Here is a 15,074-nt window from a genome sequence, read left to right as displayed (position 1 = left end):
TACTAGAGGAAGTGACCAGGGACACCGTGTCTCCTGGGGGAGGGGAGGCTTGTATTATTGCAAGAAAACAGGAGTAAAAAAGGAAACGCAGTTTGTTAGGAATAGAAAGGGAGTTCCATACAGAACAATGGAAGAGGAGGTCAGAGAGTGACAGAGGCTTGATGATGTACCAAAATGGCCAGATGTAGAAATAGCCGAGCATATGGGTTACCCCATCCTGGTCTCTGGCAATCCCCACAGGAGGTGCCTAATATACCTGTAGGAAAGATAGTTATTGAATTTAATTCTTTCAACAAGAGCATGGAGAAGAGAAGATCACTCACTTTGCCACATGTGAATATTTCACTTTGTCCTTTTTCTTTTCATCCTCTGGAACAGTTTTTCCACGAATGGTATTGTCCTGTTTTTCTATGTCATCCTCCTCCTCCTCCTCTTCCTCCTTATTCCTCTGCAGCACATCTGCCTGCCAACCTTTAGGAGCTTTCAACTTCAGGCCGTCTAGCTCGGTGTCACACTGCCACACGCAGAGTGTCCCATCTTGGCTCAAAGTGTACAGCTGTCACACCAAAATATACAGGTGAGCAAAAAGGTGACAGGTGCCTGCCAGCTTCCCCCATCCCCATCCCCATGGAATTCACAAAGAAAAGGAAGTAATTACAATAAGAAATCAATTCAATTTATCAAAAATTAAGTGTCTATTAAGTCTAAGGCACTGCTCTCAATATAGAATTTTTTAAAAGAAAGGAAAAAAAGAGGCAGCTAGGTGGCGCAGTGGATAAAGCATTGGCCCTGTATTCAGAAGGACCTGAGTTCAAATCCAGCCGGACTCAGACACTTGACACTAGCTGTGTGACCATGGGCAAGTCACTTAACCCTCGTTGCCCCACCAAAAAAAAAAAAAGAATGGAAAAAAAGACCTAATCAATTGATACACAAAATCTTTTCTTGGCAAACTGAGTGGTGGGGTAACAGAATGTCTTGAAAAGAAATTCATCAAAAAAATTTGGGGCGATGCAGTTCACATCATAGTAACTTTAGAAACTAAAGGAAGAAACAGACATTTTTGCCCTCAGAAACTGTTTTCTACCTTTTTTGTCTCTTTATCACTCTGCCTTCAAAAATTAAGAATCTGACATTAATATTCTCTCCACAATTACAGAACTCTTTAAAACAGAGTACCCAAGAATTTCATGGTATGGTTTCCTTCTTTACCATGAGGAGAGAAAAGATGGGCTCAAACAGATATTGTGGGGAATGTGAACAAATCAATAACTGAGGAGTAGAAAACAGAAACTAGGTATAGACCAACATCTCACACAGTATAGCAAGATATGGTCAAAATGGGTACATGATTTACACATAAAGGTTGATACCATAAGCAAATTAGGAGAGCATGAAACAGTTTACCCACCAGACCTAAGGATAAAGGAAGAATTTAGGACCAAACACAAAATAGAGTTTTATGAAATGTAAAATAATTTTCATTATATGAAATTAAAAAGATTTTGTACAAAGCAATGCAACCAAAATTAAAAGGAAAGCATAAAACTGGGGGAAAAATTTTACAGCAAGTATCTCTGATAAAGGCCTTATTTCTCAAATATAGAGAGAACTGAGTCAAACTCATAAGCATACAAACCATTCCCCAATTGATAAATGGTCAAAGAATATGAACAGGCAGTTTTTAGAAGAAGAAATCAAATTATTTCTAGTCATATGAAAAAATGCTTTGAATTACTATTGATTAAATAAACACAAATTAAAACAAGTTTGAGGTACCACCTAACATCCATCAGATTGGCTAATATGGCAGAAAAGAAAAATGATAAATGTTGGAGAAGTTGGGAGAAAGCTGGGACACTAAAGCACTGTTGGTGGAGTTTTGAACTGATCCAACTGTTCTGAAGAGCAATATGGAACTATGCTCAAAGGGCTATAAAACTGTGCATACCCCTTGATCCTCTCGAAATTACATCTTCTAACAATTTAGGAGTATCAGAAAAGGCTTCACAGAAGAGGTAGAACCTGAGCTAGGCCTTTCAGAAAGATAAAGATCCTGAGATTCCATCTTTCATGTATATTCATCCTAAAGTACACTGTCCCCCTCTTCAAGGTAATAGATGGAGGGATAGATATAGATATGTAAGCAAATATAAAGACATGTAGATATGTAAATAGTTATAAGTATATATTGGTATATATCAATATCAGGAGGAGGAGATGAAGTGAGGAACAGAGGAATGAGAAGGCCTGGTCAAGCAGCAAAGCAGGTAGCTGTTATGAAAAATGGTAAGAGATATTCAACCTAACAGCTGAAATACTAACTAGAAAGTCCCTTAAACTTTTTCCACTTCCCTGATGTTCCAGTCTACAACTCTTTAACAAAGTCTTTATCCACATCTCTATTTTGAATCAAACTTTTGTCTACATACATCCAAGCTTCCAGCTTCAAAGAAACAGGCGACAATAGCATCCTTGTGACCTCCTAGTGAGTAGTAGATCAAATTATCCCATCGTTCTGCTCCAAACACCCAGGTTGTCATGTCCTTGCTCCCAATCACAAAACACCTGTAATCACAAGAAAAAGCAACTCAAGTTACATATTCTTTTATGATCCCCCCATTAGCATAAATGTAACATCTCAGAGAAATCTAAGGAAGCTCAGAGGCCACCATGTCCATTTTGAAACAAGAGTCTCCTCGACAACCTATCTCACACGTGGTTATCCAACTCTGACCTGAAGACTTTAGCCACTCAAGTTGCCCATTCTACTTCTGCAGAGCTCAACTAGTCAGAAAATTACGTCAAGCCTAAAGTTACCTCTCTGCAACTGACAACCACGGCTCCTAGTTCTGCTTCTGGGACTGAGTAGAATAAGGCTAACGCCTCTAACATATGTGAAGACTTCTATCATGTTCCCCCTAAAATGGCACAAGCTTAAAGTCGTGGTGACATCATGGCTGCACTTCCCTGCGTGGTTTCTAGTTTACAAGCAATTTTCCTGGACTAGGCAGGGGGAAGAAGAAAGGTGATAGTAGGGTAAGGGTGTAACTAAATAATAGTTCTTTTTTTAAAAAGTGTGAGTAGATACTAAAAAGACTTCAAGGTTGGGGGTAGCTAGGTGGCACAGCGGATAAAGCACCGGCCCTGGATTCAGGAGGACCTAAGTTCAAATCTGGCCTCAAACACTTGACACACTTACTAGTTGTGTGACCCTGGGAAAGTCACTTAACCCTCATTGCCCCACCAAAAAAAAAAAAGACATCATGGTCAATAAGAAGCAAGAAAAAAAACCTAATATAATTTTAAGTTGTGTTAAGAGAGGTGTAGTAACCAAAATGAGGAAGATAGAGTGACCAGGGTCACACAGCTAATAAGTGTCAGGACCAAGACTTGAACCCAGGTTTTTCAGATTCCAAGGCCAGTTCACTAAGCACTACTCCACTTACCACCCATCATTTTTAACATTTGAAAATAAACTATCACATAAACCAATTTTCAACTAAAGTAAGAAAGAGTAGAATTAATCTTGACAGAGTACACTCGAGCAATTGTCTCAAATCTCTAGACACCACTGTGAAAAATGCTGTTAAACCATTACACCAAAAACTACATTAAATGTGAAAGTGCAGGTGTTGTTTTAAGATCTCTATACCTCAGGGGCAGCCAGATGGCACAGTGGATAGAGCACCGACCCTGGAGTCAGGAGGACCTGAGTTCAAATCTGGCCTCAGACACTTGACACTTACTAGCTGTGTGACCCTGGGCAAGTCACTTAACTCCAATTGCCTCACAAAAAAAAAAATCTCTATACCTCACTCTGTATGCTATAAAGTACACCACATTATAGAAAAAAAACAACACTCAATCTGGAGGTAGTTTGGCCACATATCTTACATACGTATGACGTGATTTGAGTCTGAATGCCAGCGTAGCTATGTACTACCTGAGGGACACTGGGAAAATCACATCAGCTTTCTGCGCCTGAGGTTCCTCACATGTAAAATGAACAGGTTGGACTTAGATGACTTCTAAGGTCTTTTCCAACTTGGTATCTATGTTCTTGGGAAATGGTATTTCTGGTACCAATATTTTGAAAGCAACTCTACAACACTGGGGGCAACATCTAAACTACAAAACTTATCTGAACATTTCAGGAACCATTCCTATAGGTCACAACCACATGGTATCATGAACATAAAGCAAAGAAAAAGATTCAGGTTTAAATCATGTCTATAACAACAGGAGTCTAGTTTTTTCCTACCTAATGCAATAAAAAAAATTCTTTTCGGGGCAGCTAGGCGGCGCAGTGGATAGAGCAGCGACCCTGGAGTCAGAAGGACCTGAGTTCAAATCCAGCCTCAGACACTTAACACTAGCTGTGTGACCCTCGCCAGGTCACTTAACCCCAATTGCCTCACACCAAAAAACAAAAAAACAAAAAACAAAACAAAAAAAATTATTTTCATGTAAAAGTATTGCTGAAATCTAGATATGCTAGTTAATTAAATTAGGTCCATATTATTATGGTCTACTTGTCAAGAAGTTTGCCATCAGAATAAGGCTTGTGAGGCAATAAATGGAGGTTTAGTATTATGTCCCAATGTCCCATCTTTCTTCCCCCAATACAAGGTCTCTATCTATCTATACTCATCACAAGCAACTGTGTTTTTTTTAATTAATTACTATTGTACCAGTTTTGATGGTGAGCATATTATTGTTTATTAATATAATATGCTTGTAAAGGATTGACCATGTGGTAGAGAAAGCAGGGAGAGTTTCAGTATGACTTTTAGTGCAAGCAAGAGAAAAGTCCCAAAAGATCCATGCTGTCTCCAGCACATGGTCTTAAGGAGACCTAAGAGAGTTCATAAGACCTACACTAAGAGGTGCTACACTAAGACTGTTCTAAGAGGGAGAGCCAAGCCAAGAGCATGTCCAGAGCAAGAGCTGGCCTTTTCCAAGAGTTTTTATCCTCTTTTGATAGAGTTGCATCACTATACATGATCAAAAAAATCAAAGCTAATTGGTTAGTATCATTCAATTAATTCCATTGACTGACATGACTTGATGGTGGTCCAAATTAAAATGAACTCTACAGATGACATCAGGAAAAGACCCTCACTCAGTTCCTTAAGGCAAAGTCCATCATCTATTTGATCCCTTCAATCCTTCACTGAGTTAGACAAAAGAGTCTATCTCCATTTCTTTTGTTTCCTTGGATTTGTCCCAGATAAGATTTGATATTTTCTCTGGAGAAACTGATCTCTGGGTCCCTCCAAGAAATCCATTATTAATAATTATTTTCTCACACAACACACAAAAATACTTACTTAGAATCATCAGTCCAATCAATGAATGTGGTTTCATCATATGGTCCAAAGTAAGTTTTATCCAAGACAAAAGCATTAAATTCTCGCTTCTTCCCAGGGGCATAATACATTTGGGCAAGGTTGTCTTTTGCCACCACAAATCTCCTGCAAAACAAATAGTTAAAAAGTTATATATGCCGCAAGTTTTATTTTTAAAAACTCAAAATTATTGCTATCATGGATATTAGAGTAGAGTAGGTAACTCAAAAATTTCTCAGTCCAAAAACTGCAAACTCTTATCAAAATAAACATGTTAGTGTGGTAAAATAATGGAATTTGGCAGATGCCCAGGGGTCTGACTTGAATGATCTAGTCAGAGTGGGCTAAACAGCTAACTCCCATAGAAATTACGGACCCCTGGTGATGAGTTAACAAAATCCAGCTCTTTGAATTAGCTGAGCTGAAAGCAATTTGGGGTTTTGAGACAGCCTTTGCTAGAGCCAGGGAGATTATCCATTTTCCTCTTTCCCTATTCCCTTGCCCTTAACCTTATTAATTTCACCTTTGCTGTGTATTTTATTCCCATTAATAAAACCTGATTCATTTGTGGAAAAGAGGCTGTTAAGCTCCTTTCTTATTGGCCTGGGAGAAATTACTAAAAAAAGGCAGTTCGGAGGGGAGGAAACTTTGGACCTAGAAGTCCCTCATTATTTTCTGAACCCCAATATTTGGTGAACCACCCAATTAACTCTCCCCATATTAAATTTGGCCCCAACGTTAGCAAGTGCCTTTAATAAAGCACACAAATGACTTATGTTACCAACTATTCCCCAATTCTGTCTATAATGTAGTACTGACTATGACACAATTTAAAGATATGAATTAGAAATCAAGCAGAAGAAATGGGTAATTCAAACTATACAATTGATTCCTGAAAAGCCTGAGTGTACAGTATACAATCAGCACCCAAGCTAGTTACTCCTGTGACTACACTCTGAAAGGTGCTTTGCATCACATCTTCTGCCTCAATCAGTTTTCTTGGATCCAGAGACATTACTAGATAAGACAACCTTGACTCTTTGAACATATCAAACTATTTGACCCTCTTAGTTACTACTGATGATTGCTTCTACAGAAAATGGGCCAAGCAACACCAGAGGTTAAACTATACTAAAGAGAAATAATTACCAAAGCTATTGGCGACTGGTTAAAAAAACAGAAAAGTTCATCAGCAGAACAAATCAGACACACAATATACAGAAGCAATTAGAATTAATCAGGCAAAAATTAAATTGATACCAAGAACTCACACTCCATCCCACAATAAGTTCCAAATGGATACATGACCTCCATAACAAAGATTACATCACAGTCAAACTAGAGACACAAAGAAGATACCTTTCAGAACCAAGGATAAAGAGTTCTTGACTACTAAAAACAGGGAAGATCAAAATGTCAATTGCTGAAATGGATTTGTGACTCATCAATTTGAGTTCCCTCCAAGGATACAGAACATAATTAATTCATGTCTGCCCTTCCACCCAGATTCTTGTCCATGTCCTCCCAACTGTTCACCTCAGGAGGTCCCTCCAACATAATGGAGGTCTTCCTCAATTTCTCCTAAACTCTTTTTTTTTCTTTTCTTTTCTTTCTTTCCTTTTTTTTTTTTTTTTTTTTTGGTGGGGCAATGAGGGTTAAGTGATTTGCCCAGGGTCACACAGCTAGTAAGTATCAAGTGTCTAAGGCCGGATTTGAACTTAGGTCCTCCTGATTGCAGGGCCAATACTTTACCTACTGCACCACCTAGCTGCCCCTATTTCTCCTAAACTCTTGAAGGTATCAGTGGAACATTCAGGCCTTTCACATATCACCACTCCCTCTTGCCAAATGAACAGCCAATCTTCTTTTTGTTATACAATTCTTGAATGACATCCTTTACTCATGTTCTTTCGAGTTCCTCACTGGTTACATATTGTAAGTGGCTCACACCCACCACACAACTTTACAGTGCCCTGTGGATTGCTCATTTTTAATTCTCCTGAAACAGTGGTGGTATTCACATCCCACTGCCATATACCAAGAGTGGTAAAGTATGTATATTAAAAATGTGGGCTCAAGTTTCCAGCCACAAAGATGGCCTAGAGGCAGTCTACCCAACTCCCCAACACCTGCTCCAATAAAACCTGAAATTCACACCAGGCCAAAAAATGATCAAGAAATCCAATGAGAAATTACAGGGACTTTTTCAACCCCAGAACTACACAAAAAGGCAGCCATCAGTCCATTGGCAACAGGAAAGGAGACTACTAAGAAAGGCGGCTCCAGAGTAAGCAAAGAAATCTATAGCCTCCCAGCATATAACAATGGAAGGGTCTGGAGCCTGCAGGGTTCTCTGTCCCGAGCACAGGGTTCCACAGAGAAAGTTCCAGGGAACAGAAGCAAGCAGTAGCAAGCACAGCTCAGACCAGGATACCCCAGGGTTCTAATGTCCCTACCACCCTGTCTTGAAATGGCCCTGAGGGTCTTTAAGATCCAGCACCCTGATCTTCAAAGATCCACAGGTGTCTAACCCAGGAAGTAGGGGGTGGCTTCACTGCAGGAATCTAGATGACTCAGGGTGGGATCAAACAGTACCAAAAGCACATCAAGGGGTAGTATTTTGCCCTGGCACAAAGCCTTAATTCAGGAACTGAGGCTGGAGAAAGGAGTAAACCAAAGAAAATACTGACAATATAAAACAAATACTGATATAAAAAAAAAGATTGCAAATCTAAATATTACAAAAAGGAGAGTAACTGTAACAACTACAAGCAGAAATTCAAAGGAAAAAAATGGATTTTCCAGAAGAATGACATGATTACCACAAAGAAATTAAAACAAGATATAAAAAATTAAACTAAAGTTCTAGAGCAAAGAATTGGGAGAATTAACAATTTACTAGAGAAAGCAATACACCATTCCAAAAATGGAATCCCTGAAAACTAGAAGAGATGTAAAAGAAACCATTAATTCTATAAGACAGAAAGTAAGACTAGAACAAATCAAAAGGCTGAATAGAAAAAATGTAAGATACCTGGTAACAATAACAACTAACCTGGACATTAAGAGATAACTTAAGGATCAATGTACTCCCAGAAAATCACAATTAAAATAAAACCCAGACATTATATTTCAAGAAATCCTAAGTGAAAATTACCCAGATCTATTAGAACCCTAAGGCAAAGTGAAGACAAAAAGAATCCACCTGATCATTTCCTGAAAAGAAGCTGTGACTGGTCTAGTCACTGGAGTTATACCAAAAAAGTCACTGGACTGTGTATACCCTTTGAACCAGAGTTACCATTATGAGAAATATATCATAATGACTAGATGCTGAGAAAAGATCTATATGTGCAAAAAATATTTATAGTAGAACTTTTTGTTGTAGCAAAAAACTGTACTCCAAGTGCTGTCCTTCAACTGAGCTAAACAAATAATGGTATAGAAATGTAATGGAGTATTATTGAATCATACCTGAAAAAGGGGAGGAAACCAAAATTTGTAGGAACGAATGCAAAATGAACTGAGCAGAAGGAGAATAATACACTTGTTGACTACAATATTGTAAAAGACATAAACTTTGAAAGATTTAACAACTCTGATCAATGTACTGACCAACTATGACCCTACCTGACATTTGAGGTGACAGAAATGACAATGGGGATGGTTTGGGGAAGATTTCTATGAACTGATACAAAGTGAACTGAGCAGAGCCAGGAGAACATTGTACACAGTAACAGCAATATTTTAACAATGATCAAAATATTATAATGATGATCAACTCGGAAAGACTTAGCTACCCTAATCAATACAATGATCCAAGACAATCTGAAGGACACATGAAAAATGCTATCCACCTGCAGAAGGGAACTAATGAAGTCTAAGTGAAAATTTCACTACAATTTTTTCACCTTACTTTTATTGCATTTTTTTTTTGCAATATGGCTAATACAGAAATATGTTTTGCATGATTTCACATGCATAACTGATATTGCTTGGCTTCTCAATGGGTAGGAAGCGGGCAGGAGAGGGAGAGAATTTAGAACTCAAAAATTTTTTTAAATGAACATTGAAAATAAATATTTTTTTAAAAAGAACAAAATTTTTTAAATATCCAAAGGATAATAAGAGTCATACCTTTCTTCCTCCTTCCAATAAATCTAGCATCCTCTTACCTGCCATCTGGGGAAAAGGAGACACTGTTAACAGAGCCATTGAAGTGGAAGTGATTCAGCACAGATTTGCAAACCAAACTGACAAGCAAGGCTGCTCCCTCTGAAACAAAAACAAGGACTAGTTGACAGACAGAATATGAAAAAAAAGAATCACAGAACCCAAAGATTGAAAGAGACCTCCATGGCCATATCCAATCCACAGGAAAATATCCAACAAATGGTCCATCCATCATTAAAGATCTCTAAGGAAGGGAAACCCACGACCTCTTGAAGCAGCCCCTTCCACTTTTGGACAGCTTTAATTTTTAGAAAGTTTTTCTTGAAATTTAGCCTCAATTTTCCCCCTTTCCAGCTTCCATCCATTGCTCCTATTACACCTTCTGGGACCAAAAAGAACAGTTTGATCCCTTCTCCACATGACAACGATGATGATTGATGATGCTGATAATGTGGTAGTAGCATTTATATAGTGTTTTAAGGTTTCCAAAGCACTGCACAAATATGATCTCATTTAAGATCCTGGGAGATAGGTGCTATTGTTATCACTATTTTACAATGAGGAAACTGAGGCAGGCAGAGAAGTTAAATGACTTGCCCAGAGTCACAAGGCAAGTAAGTGTCTGTAGATCTATTTGAACTCAGGTTTCCTGACTCCAGGTCTTGCAGTTCTATCTATTGAGCCACCTAGTGAACATAACTATAAAGTCTTTCTTCAGTTCTGATAACATGAAGCTATGCCTTCAAAGGAAAGCAGAGCACTACAGTAAATAGAGATCTACCCTGGAGTCAAGGGGACTTGGGTTCAAGCCCTGTCTCTGAAATATGTAACCCCAGACAAGACAATAAAGCTCTCAGTGTTCCCAGGTTAAGTTTCTAAGACACTAAGTTGCATAGCATGTGCCACTCCACAATGGTAAAGGAAGTTTCCTGATCAGTCTATACCAACAAATTCACAGGTTCACAGGCAGCTAGGTAGCAAGCACAGTGGATAGATCACTGGTCCTGGATTCAGAAGGACCTGAGTTCAAGTTTGGCTTCAGAAACTTACTAGCTATGTGGTTCCTGGGCAAGTTACCTCCAAAAAAAAAAGTATCAAGTCCAGTCCAAAAACTAGAAGACCTCAATGATCAGCTACTCTCTTCAACTCCCTCCTAATAAAGAAAACAGCTAATAGGCTCTTATCACTATAAGTCAGTATCAAAAGATAGTGATTTCTGTGGGAAAAGACCAGGAAAGGTACTCATGACATTCCATTATTCTTCTTTATAGGATCCGCTGGAACCTGATATCCAAAGCACTGTCTGTGTGGGATACCCATAGCTTGGGTATGATAATAACTACAATACAGAACCCTTCTTTGTAATGCGGCACCATGGTATGGTAGGAAAAGTTGAGCCATTCACAGCAGTGTGACCCTGGGAAAGGGCTTTTCACCTTTCTGAACCACATTTTTTCTCATCTACAGATTTGCCATGAGGTAAGCATTTTGCTACCTTGAGTATACATAATTATAATATTCATTACAAAGGGACTTTACTCATGCATTTCAACTTAGCATCAGGTTACCAAAAAGGACACAAATAGACTATAACAACTTCAGCCTAAGACTAGATTTACTAACATTACATTTTATAGTTTTAAGAAACATGCTAAATGATTACCTTCATCAATGATGATGGCAAAGCAGCCATCTGGAGAGATCCCCACACACTTAATGTTATATTTGGTCGCCAGAGGCAGGGTTTCAGACTTGTTGCTAAAAACAACAAGGAGAGAGAGGGAGGGAGGGAGGGAGAGGGAGAGAGAGAGAGAGAGAGAGAGGGAGAGGGAGAGGGAGAGGGAGAAAGAACATAAAGTATTAAATCTCATTACATAGAGGTAAATGGCAATAAAATATAGTATTCTCTGGTCCTGAATCTGACATGAAAACTCCCTATTAACCATGTCAATCAAATCAACCAACAATCATTTACTGAGCAACTACCATATGCAGAGCATTGTGGTAGGTGCTAGAGATATCAAAACAAAAAGATAATAGTACCTGTCCAAAAGGACCTGACATTTTCTGGGGAAAGACAACACATAAATGTAAGTAAAACAAAATGTACTCAAGGTCATTTTGTTGGGGGAGACATTAATAGCAGAAAGGACCAAGAAAAGGTCTCACAAGTAAAATGGCAATTGGGCAAAGTTTGGAAAGATTACAGGAGATTTAAGAGGTGGGGATGAAGATGCATGGGAGCCTTCCCAAAGGCTGAGACAGAAAATGGGGTGCTGTATATGAGGAACAGCAAGAAGGCCAGTCTGGCTATCTGAAGAGTTTGTGAAGTGGAATAATGTACAATAAGGCTTAAAAGGTAGCCTGGAACCAGGTTGTGAAGGGCTTTAAATGCCAAACAGAGGGGTCTGTATTTGATCCTAGAAGCAATGGAGAACCCTATTCAATAAGGAATTACAGGAAGGGAAAGTAGGATAGAGATACCATAAAGACTAAGGTCATAAGATGTTAACCTTAGATATCATTTTATCCATTTTTCCCTTTATGGAAGAGAAAATTAAGTATAGAATAATTCAGAAGAAAAATGAGTCAGTCATACCAAAAATTGAATTCCAATTAATTAAATTCCATAAAATTTAATAGAGAGAAGTGACTTCAAAGGAGAATTCAACTCTCCTATATTTTAAAGTTGAAACAGAAACCAAGAGAAGCCACAGTGACTTGCACACAGTCCTCTATTTCCTTTTTTTTTTTTTTTGGTGAGGCAATGGGGGTTAAGTGACTTGCTCAGGGTCACACAGCTAGTGTCAAGTGTCTAAGGCTAGATTTGAACTCAGGTCCTCCTGAATCCAGGGCCGGTGCTCTATCCACTGCCCCACCTAGCTGCCCCTCTATTTCCTTTTAACAATAAATTTGTAACCAAACCACCACCTGTCCTATGACCTTTCTCTTATTTTGCCAAATGAAAAATAGTCAAAGTCAGGGCAGCTAGATGGCACAGTGGCTAGAGCACCGGCCCTAGAGTCAGAAGAACCTGATTTCAAATCTGGCTTCAGACGCTTGACACTTAATAGCTGTGTGACCCTGGGCAAGTCACTTAACCCCCATTGCCTCACCAAAAAAAAAAAAGAAAAAGAAAAGAAAAGAAAAATAGCCAAAGTCAAGTCTAAAAAGGAATCTCTTTCCTCACTACACCATCAAATCTAAACTACTATGCCTATGTATTTTCCTAACACTACATATAGTAATGTTATGCTTTGTATATTCCAAGAACAGAACAAAATGACTTCCTAACATGGAATTTCAGTCAAGAAATTAGTATTAAAAGGGTGTGAATTAGAATGAAGAGGGTGCCAATTTTACCCTGAACTTGCTAACACCTCTCTGAGATTGTCCTCTGTAAAATGCAAGCGAAATATGCTCAATTCACTACTGTGCTATAAAAATTTAAGTGGGAGAAAAAGACCTTTGAAAACCAGCTAGGGCAGCAAGGGTGTTACAGAGGCAGAAAGTATGACTGTCAGTATTCCAACATACTCACTTCTTCAGATCAAAGATGGTGACTCTATTTCCCACTGGACTGATAACTGAATTGCCATCAGGAGTAAAATTCAAGTTCCCACAACGATAAACTGTACCCAGCAAATTTGAAAACTGGAAAAAAAAAGTATTTGCCTTATAACCAAAATTATGATCTTGTTATTCCTAAGAGGTGATAGAAATCTTGAGCATTCAGGAAAATAGCAGTGGAGAGACAGGGTACCTTCTAAATAAACACTAACCTCAGTTACAGATAAGCTGTATTTTCTTACCATCATCCCTTCTAAGCTAAGCCTTTGCTTATTTATAACCTAGCTTAGAAGATACCATGCCGCTGCTAATGATGATGATGGTGGTGGTGGTGGTGGTGGTGATGATAGATAATGTCATTTATATGATGCTTACTATGTGCCTGGCAGTGTGCAAAGCCCTTTGCAAGTATTCTTTCATTTTATCTTCACAACACCATGCTACTTCAAACAAACCACCACCTGTCCTGTAATCTTAGTTTCTTTCTTATTTTGCCAAATTAAAAACGGTCCAAGTGAAGTCTGAAAAGGCGGGTGCCGTTATTATCCCCATTTTACATATGAGGAAACTGAGGCTAACCACCCATCCTAGGGTCAAACAGCTACCAAGTGTCGGAGGCCAGATTTTTAACATGAGTCTTCCTGACTTTCAGTGCTTAGCACAGTATCTGACATATAGGCTTAATACACGTTTACTTACTGACTGACTGACTGATTGACTGCAGGTCCAGCGCCAGCTCGATACAAGCCGTGGGCTCAAGCACCTCGGGGCGCAGCAGTATCCCCAAAATAAAATGAAACTTCAAACTTTTTTTTTCCTTGTAAACTGGGACTTGACCAAAACGCTCCCGCCAGGCTCAGAACCCCACACTTCCCCGCTTCAATGAACTCAATCCACGTGCTAGGCTGGGAGCCGGCACTTTCAGCTTCCATCCCGGGCCCACGCCTCCTCCTCCTCCTCCGGGGGAACCTCGTTCCCCGCCAGCGGTCCCGACTCCCCGCCCGGGGTCCCCAGCACGCGGCAGACGCCCCCACGACCCTTCGCGGCTCGGCCCGGGGGCCTCCCACGTCCCCACTCCATCCCGCTCTCCAAGACGACCCATGCGCAGTGCGGCGCCGCGCTGCGGGGAGCGGGGGGGGGGGAAGGGGGGGAGCCCTTCTCGTCCGGGGTCTCTCCACGCTTACCCGGTAATTGAACTTCATGTCCGCGGTCCCCGCATGGAAATTTCACGCCACCCCGTTCAGCCAGGTTCGCGGAGACCCGTACTTCCGGAGGAGCAGAAAGGTAGGCGATAGAGAGGATGTGTATTCTATTGGGGAGGTGCTCCGCCCTCTAGTGGCTCGGAGGAAAGAGCGCTCCATTCCTCTCTGAATCGTTCGTTCTACAACTGGTTGCCAAGAAAGTGCTGTGTAAATCCAGGAGCTCTCCCAAAGTAATTTACAGTATTTAATAATCCCTCGAGTTTATTTAGGACTTTAAGGTTTGCAAAGCACTTTACAAATATTATCTCATTTGATCCTCACTGTTGTGGAGGTAAGAGTTATTGGAGCTGTTCCTGGAGTGAGGAAGACCTAAATTTAGATCCTATGCTATGCAACTGTGCAACCCTCTGCAAGTCACTTAACTTATTTGTCTCAATTTCCTCATCTGTAAATTTGGGATAATTATAGCACCTACATCTAGTGAGATAGTTGTTAAGCATCCAGCGGCTATATAAATGTTAGCTATAATTCATTATTCTCATTTTATAGATGAGGAAACTGAGGCAGACAGAGCTCAGAGTCATGCAACTAGTAAATGTCTGAGACAGGATTTGAACTCAGGTCTTCCAAACTCCATGCCCAGGTTCACCATGCCACCTAGCTGCCTAATAGAAGGAAAATAACTATACAAGCAGAGCTTCTTTTTATAGGTGTTATAATTCTATTCTTGCCCCTATAAGAATCAGATCTCAAACTCTTTAGTATTACACCTATAAAA

The 15,074-nt window shown here is 39.7% G+C and overlaps 1 protein-coding gene across 8 annotated transcripts in view; it reads right to left on the bottom strand.

Moving 5' to 3' along the window:
• The window catches only part of PWP2 (PWP2 small subunit processome component), a 58,263-nt gene extending 43,906 nt beyond the window's left edge, over positions 1-14,357 (bottom strand). For 6 of the 8 annotated variants that reach the window (XR_006355735.1, XR_006355736.1, XR_006355737.1 and 3 more), the window contains exons 1-7: positions 14,279-14,357; positions 13,066-13,178; positions 11,188-11,282; positions 9,527-9,626; positions 5,334-5,477; positions 2,433-2,568; positions 324-556 (exon numbers count right to left, since the gene is read on the bottom strand). Coding sequence is in view for 5 of the 8 variants with exons in the window: in XM_043997017.1 (XP_043852952.1) it covers positions 324-556; positions 2,433-2,568; positions 5,334-5,477; positions 9,527-9,626; positions 11,188-11,282; positions 13,066-13,178; positions 14,279-14,296 (839 nt within the window). In the remaining 3 variants the exon portion in view is untranslated. The remainder of the gene's footprint in view (positions 1-323; positions 557-2,432; positions 2,569-5,333; positions 5,478-9,526; positions 9,627-11,187; positions 11,283-13,065; positions 13,179-14,278) is intronic. The other 2 variants (XM_043997019.1, XM_043997020.1) reach the window with 2 other exon arrangements.
• Between the last annotated feature and the right edge of the window lie 717 nt (positions 14,358-15,074).

This window comes from Dromiciops gliroides, chromosome 3 (genome assembly GCF_019393635.1).
Source record: "Dromiciops gliroides isolate mDroGli1 chromosome 3, mDroGli1.pri, whole genome shotgun sequence".
Taxonomy (NCBI): domain Eukaryota; kingdom Metazoa; phylum Chordata; class Mammalia; order Microbiotheria; family Microbiotheriidae; genus Dromiciops; species Dromiciops gliroides.
The sequence above is the reverse complement of the archived record's forward strand: the minus strand, read 5'-3'. Positions and strand labels throughout refer to the sequence as shown.